Genomic DNA, 10,101 nt, shown 5'->3' on the forward strand with positions numbered 1-10,101 from the left:
TTTATTCAAACATGTGTTCAGAAAATAAAAGATAACTATTCTTCTAAATTTATCTTAATGTATTAACTCTCAAAACACCTGAGAACCGGGAACACATTATAATCTATGGTTGCCCGTACAGGCCTGTTTTACAAATATAAACACTTTGCCCTTTGAAATATGATTGTCATATTCACTCTCTGAAACTGGAGAGCTCATGGTTTTCTATGTGATGTCCCAACTGCACTGGTGTACCAATCAATCAATAGAGTACTTTCAAAAGTATTCGTTCATTCAATCGTTCATTATCTACACAGCTTATTCTGCACTCAGGGGGATCTAGAGCCTTTCCCAGCTGTCAGTGGGCAAGAGGCGAGGCACTGCCTACACCAAAAATGCCAGTCAGTCAAAGGGTCACATACAAAAAAGAGTTTTGAAGCAAAACCAATACAAGATGTTGATTTGGTTGATGCTTTATTGGCAGAAAGAAAGATACGACAGAGAACGATGAAAGCAGTTTGATAACATCTCTTTAAATCAAATTCTTGTGCTGAAAATTAGTAGTCCTTTGAGTAACTATTTGTGCATGCAAGACACATGAAATGAAAGAATAACGCCAAAGACGGTGTTATCAAAGGAGCTGACCCAAAGTTGGCTTCCTGTTCAGTGTAGGATGCAGTTTCTCAGTCTGGTTGTAAAGCACTCCATTTCTGGACTGAAAGATTTTTGCCAGAGGAGGACTCATGGGAGAAGCTACATACTCCTGACACTTATGACCGGCGAGACTTGGTGCACACGTTACTGTGTAGGACAAGAAAAGTGTGCCGTGGTTCATCATACAGGCTATGTCCTGTCTACCTGCACCCAAATCCAATGAGCAAGAGCCAAGATGATCACTGTTCCAGTAAGAATCTTCATCATAAACATCCAGTATAAGCTTATCTTTCATGTTAAGGATGATGGGTCCAAAATTAAAGTCCTCTTGCCAAACTGGATTGTCATTGTTACTAATGATGCTGGTGCGATAATGTTGATCACCGTACGTCACCTCTACCGATCCGTCCGTCCGGGTAAAATAGTCGCCGTAGAGCTCCGTCGCAAAGAGGTTAAAGACTCGCAAAGTTGCGCGACCCTTTCCGGCAGGACAGCAGTTTGGCTTGATGTTGTCATCACCTTTGCAAACACAGGCGCAAGGATCCCGTTTGCCAGCTCTTTGTCCAATTTCGCAGGTTTCTGAGCATGTTTTTAGCACCGCGTTTTTCATGATGTAGTTCTCCACCTGGCGCTTCACTCCATCAGCAGCAGGGTGATTACGTGGCAGCAAGTTGTGCAAAGGTTTTAACTTGTATTGAACGACATCGGGCTGGGTTTTCAGTGAGTCAAACCAGGTTCGAAACAAAGCAGGGTCTTTCTGCCCTTCCATGAGTATTTCAATTCCTTTGACGTTTCCCCCGACTGCGTGGGAGTAATGGTCATTGTATTTACTGCTGAAACTTTGGCCAAATCCCAGTTTCTCTTTCTTAGCTTGACAGTGCTCTACCATAGCTTGAATACTGGTACCACTGTTGAAGTTTGCAGAGGCCTCAACGGCTAGGCAATTCTGGACCTCTGTTTCTTCCAGTCCATCCATGGTAGCCTGACAGGTTCTTACTGAAGTGATTTTTTTTATTTCGCCTCCCAGAGATACCTGTGTGATGTAATGTGTGCCATATGTATCGATCAAATTGCTATAGAATGACTCAGTTTTTTCTGAGTAGGGAGGAAGGGCATTGATGGCTGATTTGAAGTCAGAGCTTAGAGGAGCATTATTTGCCAGTCTGTACCTGAAACACAGAACAAAGTTACAGTTAATAGCAACGTATAAAAATGACCGTTACTAACTAATTGCCCACATATCGGATTCATATTATCTGTCGGTGTACTCACTTGTAGAATGAGCACCCAACAGAATGACGGCAGAAGTAACTACGGTCCTGTTTCGACTTCTTCATAGCAAAATTAGACATTTTGGAGTGGGAACCTCCAAGGCCAATACCCAGTGTGACAGAGGGCAAAGGGAGTGTAAGGCCAAGTTTCCAGTCATTGGTTACAGCTGATGTTGAATCATTCACAAGACTTTCAACAGAGTCATAGACTAAACCTGAGACTTTCAAATTGCACTGAGGGATGGTTCTCCAGTCTATCACAGCAGCCGGGGTCTTCTGCATCTCTCCATTTCGGTATGTGTTTCTGTAGAGCCTGCAGGTACCATTGCCAAGATTCCACGTTTCAGTGTCGATGACATAGGTGCCGCATCGTTCCATCGTGACAATGTTGAAGCCTTCACCACCCAAATTGTAACCGGGGACAAAGTGAGCCGTTTTACACTCTTGTGGTGTGCCAATGTAGCTGACAGTGGATGGACGACACAGTGGGATCCATGCCCAGCACAGGAGGTGGACCTGCAAAAGGCTTGGCATCTGTTCGATTGAAAGATTGAAGTGAGAAAAAAGAATATAAATGTGGAGACTATGCAGATTTTCAGTGTGCAATTTCAGATTGAGAAAAAAACAACTGATGATGTTAGGCTCAAATAGGTACAGAAACAGTTTCATGCAAATGTAATCACCTGCAACTGGCTTCAGCTAAAGGGGTGTTTGGTGATCTTACCTTGCTGTGACTCTTGAAAGTATCAAACGGTGGCTGATCAACTAGTGATGATGTCGGACTTATAATACCCATCGGACTCTGAGGAGGTGGTGCCTTGTTGATTTTAACTGGTCAGTCTGTGGGGACCAAAATGTGTTATATGTCGAGATAAAGAAGAGGGTGATAGTTTCACTTCCTTCACACCTGAAGAGTTAAAAACTGGACAGGCCAAACGTGGGAAAACTGACTTTTGGGCTAGCATTTGAATATGTCGAAGCAAGTGCAAAGCAAAAATAGATTTATAGTTCTAACTTATAGCTAGAGAAGGACAAGAAACAACAATTTCCGAATATTGGAATCATCAGTGTTAAAACAATTTTCAGTGTTGTGAGCCGACTTTGGGAAACAAAGTAGAATATAGATGATAATTTAAATGTATGCATTGCCATTATTATTATTGTTTTTGTTTGTGATTCAATATTGACTCTGTATTGTGCTTTTATACTTTTCATATTTACTGAATAATTCCTGAATGATATTCATTAAAGAGTTTGTTTTCTCAAGTGAAACAGTAGTAAATATAATGATAACTTTGTGTATTTTCTCTGTTAATGCCAGGGGTCATACAACGAACAGACAAAGAGCAGCGACAGCCATCAAACTTCCTGCATGGTATGATAGAGTCGTGCTTTCTGTGGGTGTTGCATATTTGCAGATGCATGAGTAAGATACGCTTACCGGTTTCTGTGAAAATTAAAGTAAAAGGTTGCTGAATGAATCACACAAGTTGCTTTTTATAATGTCACATGTGTTCCAAAAAGGATTTCTGATTTTACAGAATGTTTGTGAATTTGCTTCTTTACCATGTCATTTTGCTGCAAAAGATAAGATTTTTTTGTGAAAAGCATAAAGACTACATAATCAGGATTGAACCTTTCTGATGTGTAAGAACTGCTTTCCATTTGATTATAACAAGTATACTGTGCAGACACATACCACACATTCTCTATATTTACAGTGATGTCAATGGTCTTTCCATAAAGATGTAGAACTGGAGTCTAAATTGACTGAAATGTGTGAAGCCAAAAATGTCAGAAGCTGTGTGACAGATAGTTGCTTGTATGTTCTGTAATAATGTTGTCAGAGGATAATTTAATTGGTAAAAACAAGTTCCATATTTGTCCTTAACCGACTGCGTTGCAGGTACCTCTGCAGCTCCTGCTGCTACTGCTCTTGAAAAACAACATGCAAACGAGTCATGTTGTATTTCAAATTTCCGTGGTTTATGAAAAATTGAAATTCCTGCAGGGGCACCACATTTAGGCAGAGGAGTATACAGGTGACGGCTACCCGTGTCCCGATGTTTTGTCCATTTTTTTCCTTTTTCTCAGCGCAACTTGAAGGTCCTGTGCACAAAGTCAAAATCATTTTAAACACTTCATGTTGCAGAAAATTGGCGGTTTGAAAAACAGTATAAAAATCAAATTCAATAAATATATACAATATGTTATTTTACAGTGGCAGACTGCTAACATTTAGCTGTCAGTCTGTTTTGAATGCTCTACATCTAGCGATAAAAGAGAGAGCAAATCTTCTTTCCGCTTGTCCCTTCAGGGGTCAGCACAACTTTCTCCATCTAACCCTATCTCTGTATCCTCCTCTCTCACACCAACTACCTTCATATCCTCTCTCACTGCGTCCATAAATCTTCTCTTTGGTCTTCCTCGAGACCTCTGGCGTGGCAGCTCCAATTTTCCAGCATCTGTCTACCAATATATTCACTATCCCTCCTCTGTACATGACCAAACCACCTCAGTTTGGCTTCTCTGACCTTCTCTCAAAAACATGTAACATGTGCTGTTCCTCTGATAGACTCATTCCTGATCCTATCCATCCTGGTCTCTCCCAAAGAGAACGTCAACATCTACATGTCTGCGACCTCTTGTTCTGCCTCCTGTCTTTTCATCGTTGTAACAGTTTCTAGGCCATACAGCATCACTGGTCTCACCACTGTCTTTTACACCTTTCCTTCCATTCAGATAGCCGATAGTCTTCTGTCGCATAGTACCCCTGACACTTTTCTCCACCCATTCCAACCTGCTTGGACCCGTCTCTTCCCCTCTTCTCCACACTCTCCTATGCTCCGGACTGTTGACCCCAAGTACCTAAAATCCTCCAACTACTTGATCTCCACCCCCCGTAGCCTCACCGTTCCACCCGAGTTCCTCTCATTCACACACATACATTCTGTCTTGCTGCGACTAACTTTCATTCCTCTCCTTTCCAGAGCATACCTCCACCTCTCTAGATTTTCCTCTACCTGTTGTCTGCTCTCACTACAGATCACAATGCCATCTGGAAACATCATGGTACATGGGGATTCCTGTCTAACCTCATCTGTTAGCCTGTCTATCACCACTGTGAACACAAAGGGGCTCAGAGCTGATCCCTGATGGAGTCCCACCTCCACCTTGGACTTCTCTGTCACCCCTACAGCACACCTCATCACTGTCTCACAGCTATCATACATGTCCTGCATCAGTCTAACATACTTCTCTGCCACTCCAGATTTCCTCCTGTCATATGCACCCTGTCATATGCTTTTTCTAGACCTACAAAGACACAATGCAGCTCTCTCTGGCCTTCTCTATACTTCTCTATAGTAGCATTCTCAAAGCAAATACTGCATCTGTAATACTCTTTCTAAGCATGAAGCCATACTGCTGTTCACAAATGCTGACTTCTGCTCTCAGTCTAGTTTCCACTACTCTTTCCCATAACTTCATTGTATAGCTCATCAACTTTATCCCTCTATAGTCGCCACAATTCTGCACATCCCCTTTATTCTTAAAAATAGGCACCATGGCACTTCGTCTCCATTCTTCAGGCATCTTCTCACTCTCTAAGATCCTGTTGAATAATCGAGTCAGAAACTGTACCCCTGCCTCTCCTAGACACTTCCACACCTCCACAGATACATCATCAGGACCAACTGCCTTTCCACTTTTCATCCTCTTCAATGCCTTCCTCACTACACTTACAAATCTCTGCTATTCTGTGGTCTACGATAGTCACCTCTTCTACCCTTGCTTCTCTTTCATTTTCCAAATCCATCAGCTCTTCAAAGTATTCTTTCCATCTTCCCATCGCTCTTCTAGCATCTGTCAATACATTTCCCTCTCCATCCTTAATCACCTGGACCTGTTGTACATCCCTTCCATCTTTTTCTCTCTGTCTCGTCAACCTTTATAGATCATTCTCTCCCTCCTTACTATCCAACCAAGCATACAGGTCATCGTACGCCCTATGTTTTGCCTTTGCTACCTCTATCTTTACCTTACGTTGTATCTCCCTGTACTCCTGTCTGGTCTCTTCAGTCCTCTCAGTATCCCACTTCTTCTTTGCTAATCGCTTTCTCTGTAAATACTCCTGCACTTACCCATTCCACCAACAAGTCTCCTTATCTACTTTCCTCACAGAAGATACACCAAGTACTCTCCTACGTGTCTCCCTGATAGCACTAGCTGTTGTTGTCCAATCATCTGGAAGCTCACCCTGACCACCCAGACCCTTTCTCAACTCCTCCCTGAAAACCACAAAACACTCCACCCTTTTCAGGTTCCATCACTTTGTCCTCTGCTCTGCCTTTGCCCTCTTGATCATCCTTGTCACCAAAGTCATCCTACAAACCACCATCCTATGCTGTCTGGCTACACTCTCACCTACAACTACTTTGCAGTCACTGATCTCTTTCAGGTTACCTCGTCTATACAAGATGTAGTCTACCTGCGTGCTCCTACCTCCGCTCTTCTAAGTTACCCTATGTTCCTGTTTTTTCTGGAAAAAGGTGTTCACTACAGCCATTTCCATCCTTGTTGCAAAATCTATCCCCTACCACTGTCCCTTGGCGTTCCTATCCTGGATACCAAATCTGCCCATCACTTCTTCATCCCCTCATTTGTCTGCACCACCTTGCCCATTGAGGTTTGGACCAATTACCACTCTATCATTTCTGTGGGATATTCTGCATCACTTCATCTAATTCCAGAACTTCTCCTCAAACTCTCATCCCACCTGCAGGGCATAGCCACTAACAACATTGAGCATCACACCTTCAAAATCCAGTTTCAGACTCATGAGTCCGCCCGGCATTATTTTAACTCCAGAACCTTCCTAACAAACTCCTCCTTCAAGATAACTCCTACTCCATTTCTCTTCTTGTCATTACCATGATAGTACAATTTAAAGCCTGCTCCTAAGCTTCTAGCGTTACTTCTTTTCCACCTGGTCTCCTGGACACACAGTATATCCTCTTTCCTTCGCTGTGTCACATCGACCAACTCTCTACCTTTTCATGTCATAATCCCGATATTAAAAGTCCCTACTCTCAGTCCCAGACTCATGCCTTTCCTCTTCTCTCTCTGCTCCCGAACACGCCCTCCTCTCCTTCTTTGACCTACAGTAGCCCAGTTGCCATTGGTTTCCTGTAGGTCATCAGTACCAATGGCGGTCGTTCTTAACCCGGGCCTCAACCGATCTGGTATGACCTGGTTATTGGGTTTGATTCACATGTTTGGTTTTGGCAAAAGTTTTATGTCGGATGCCCTTCCAGACGCAACCCTCTGCATTTATCCGGGCTTGGGACCGGCTCTGGGAGGGACCGGCCCGTGCCACCCCGAGGCTGCATTTACACAGTATCTGTATATACATATATACAGTATATATATATATATATATATATATATATATATATACAGTATATATATATGTGTGTGTGTGTGCATGTGTGTGTGTGTGTGTGTGTGTGTGTGTGTGTGTGTGTGTGATAAGACTGCAAGCGATAAGAAACCGCCAAATGTTCAACTTCTCTTTCAAAGTCTTTTATATTTGAATATCTCTTATATCAGCACAGGTTTTGAATTAGGGAAAAATGACCAGATATGAAGAGAATCAGTTACCTCAGGGAAGTAGCTTTGTTTTCGTATACCTCAATATTATATGTGCATTTGTACCCAGCAAACATTTTGCTGCGGAAACCCCAAAAAGGAAGTAGGTGAGGCTTATTTTGAGAAAGCCCTACAAAACAGGTGCAAGGTTGAGGTTGTAATTTACATGAAGAATGGAAGAAACCTGAGGAAGACATCATAGAATGACGTGTTGTTTTTCCATTTGTTTTTTTGGTAATTCAAGATTTACGATTAATTCTGATTTCCAAATTTAAATTTGATTTCTTAAAAAGGGAAAAACATCAGTTCCATGGGAATGATCAGTTTCTTGGAATCATCAGTTTCTGATCATCTTTCGGGGAAATTGGACTGTCTCTGTGCACTCTTGTCAATGCAAAAGTGATATTTTGGAAGCCGAACCAGCGGATTTTCAATTCAGAGGAAGTGTGTCCGGCAATTTCTCTGACAACCACAAGATAATTTGGTCTCTGGGAAATATCAACTTGACCTTTGTTGCAATGCCTGTAATTGTGCTGGAAGCTAAAGACTTTGCCAATCCACTGTTTTGGGTTCGGACGTGTGAAGTCCTGGCCAGTTGTACTACCTTCAGTCTGGTGAGCTCTCTGGATCCCTCAGAGCTTTTCACAAACCAAGCAGACTTACAAAATCCCCAAGTCTTCAGGATCTACTGCATGGTTACGTGGTGCTTCTTCTTCACCGTTTCCCTCCTCATTCATGTTCTCAGCATCATCCAATTTCACAGCCTCCTCCCGATATCCTGGAAGAACCTCACTGTGACCGTGGCGGTCTTGGGTTCACTGATGTGTCTCAGCGCCTGCGTGCTTTTTTCTTGGATCGTTGTGAATCTTACGAATGTAAGACCGTGCCCGGTGGTGGCCGCCGTGGCCTCGTGCATCACATTCTTCGCCTTTACCGCTGAGTCCTATATTCTATGCACTCAAGCCCAGGAGCAAAGGGGCTACCTGGGCAGCATGCCTGGTCTTCTCAAGATCATCCAGCTGTGGGGAGGCTGTCAGATGATACTGCTGGGCTTGAAATTGAACCACCTGCATATTCACACAGGTTTTGTGTGTGTCTGTCTTTCCATGTCACTCGTTATACTGGTAGTGATACTGTGTGACTTTGCCGGAAAGTGTCCACTACCTTTTGACAAAATTTTGACAGGCATCTGTTTGTTTGGAGTGCTGGTGTACATGGTGGCCACGGTGATTTGTTTTGCTAACATACTCAAATTAAGGCAAGCAAAAAAAGACAGAAAATGCTTAGAGCTGGCAATTATGGACACAGTGGCAGTCAGTATTACACTCTTTGCTTATACAGTGGATCTAGCTTTCTCCATTAAACTGTTGTGTAACAGAAGTCATTAATGACCTAAGACGATCTCTTTTTTGACCAGTATCTTTTGCCCTGGTATTGTTGTACAATCAAGAGAGAATTGATGACTTTAGCATGAATTGTAAATATCTATCTGACAATTATTAGATGACTTATAAGAATACTTAATGTTCATGAATCAAAACAACACAAATAAAAAAGTATGAAAGCGGTGATCAGTGTAGCACTATAATGATCTGTAAAGTCTTGTAACTGATGTTGACTTTGAGGATTTTTGAGAGCGTTACATAACACTAATGATGTAATCCATTTGGAAATGTGCTTACCTTGGTTATTGACCAGTTGCACTGATGCATGAACATGCAATTATGTTACACTCCTAATGATCAACAGCAGTAACGTTAATGATTTTTATATCCTGTCAACTACGTCCATCTATGACTCAGAAATTCAAGCCAGAATTTCTGAACTTGGGAACATATATTTTACATACAACTTCTATTCACATAAATACAGGTAATCACATTAAAAAGAACAATTCATGACATTTTAGGTCTTTAAACTGTTTCTAATTCATGTTTTTATAAGACGAAAACAATCAACAAAAGTATGCTATACCGTATATCGATACATATATCTTCACACGTAGATATGACATTTTTAAGTTGAGGCTGATGTGCTTGTATGTGATGCTGCTGCAGCTCGGACACGCTTTCCTTGCAGCAGTTACAATATATTTACACTAGATGGCACTAATTCCATTAGAAATGACCAAAATGTGCACCAAAGGCCCAGAAATTATTCACAGATTACGCCCCCAACATATTTATAATTCCATGTGTTTAAGCCGAGCTTTCCCTTTTTAAATGTCATCATTCATTGTAAAAACAATTGACGTTTAAACATTTTAGCGATAAAAATGCATTCACGTTGAAAGTGAAGAGATCGTGAGAAGGGCCTCGAAGAGTGCCAGTAAAAATAAAAATAGAAAAATAAAATAAAATAAAAGTGGTTAACTTGTATAATGTGTGTGTGTTAGTGTGTATTAGTGTGTGTATGCGCGCGCGTGCAAGAACTCATTTTCAGTCCTCCCTTAATTAAACTTGTTTAGTTAAGCTATCGATTTTGTAATTACGTTTAATATTAGCAGTTAAATCCCAGTTTCTTTTTTCTGAGTTTATTCCCGACATCT

The 10,101-nt window shown here is 41.7% G+C and overlaps 2 protein-coding genes across 2 annotated transcripts; one reads left to right on the forward strand and one right to left on the reverse strand.

Moving 5' to 3' along the window:
* Nucleotides 1-610: 610 nt before the first annotated feature.
* On the reverse strand, nt 611-2,438 carry LOC147214052 (perforin-1-like). The gene is made up of 2 exons (XM_086142209.1): nt 1,906-2,438; nt 611-1,802 (listed from the first exon to the last, which is right to left on the reverse strand). The coding sequence occupies exons 1-2, from the start codon at nt 2,436-2,438 to the stop codon at nt 611-613; spliced, it is 1,725 nt and encodes a 574-aa protein (XP_085998335.1).
* A 5,411-nt stretch (nt 2,439-7,849) lies between these two features.
* Nucleotides 7,850-9,496, forward strand: LOC147214053 (myeloid-associated differentiation marker homolog). The gene has a single exon (XM_086142734.1). It carries the CDS (start codon nt 8,072-8,074, stop codon nt 8,939-8,941), a length of 870 nt encoding a protein of 289 aa, XP_085998860.1. The 5' UTR covers nt 7,850-8,071; the 3' UTR covers nt 8,942-9,496.
* Nucleotides 9,497-10,101: the final 605 nt, after the last annotated feature.

The sequence above is a fragment of the Fistularia commersonii genome, chromosome 35, assembly GCF_037954325.1.
Source record: "Fistularia commersonii isolate RoL2024-O1a breed Wild chromosome 35, RoL_Fcom_v1.0, whole genome shotgun sequence".
In the NCBI taxonomy this organism is placed as follows: domain Eukaryota; kingdom Metazoa; phylum Chordata; class Actinopteri; order Syngnathiformes; family Fistulariidae; genus Fistularia; species Fistularia commersonii.

What these genes read in the sequence shown, in the direction of transcription:
- LOC147214052 (XM_086142209.1), bottom strand. Translation starts at nt 2,438, where the DNA reads ATGCCAAGCCTTTTGCAGGTCCACCTCCTGTGCTGGGCATGGATCCCA. An exon ending in GTTGGGTGCTCATTCTACAA is followed by an intron (nt 1,803 to 1,905) that starts GTGAGTACACCG and finishes TCTGTGTTTCAG; the next exon opens with GTACAGACTGGCAAATAATG.
- LOC147214053 (XM_086142734.1), top strand. Translation starts at nt 8,072, where the DNA reads ATGCCTGTAATTGTGCTGGAAGCTAAAGACTTTGCCAATCCACTGTTT.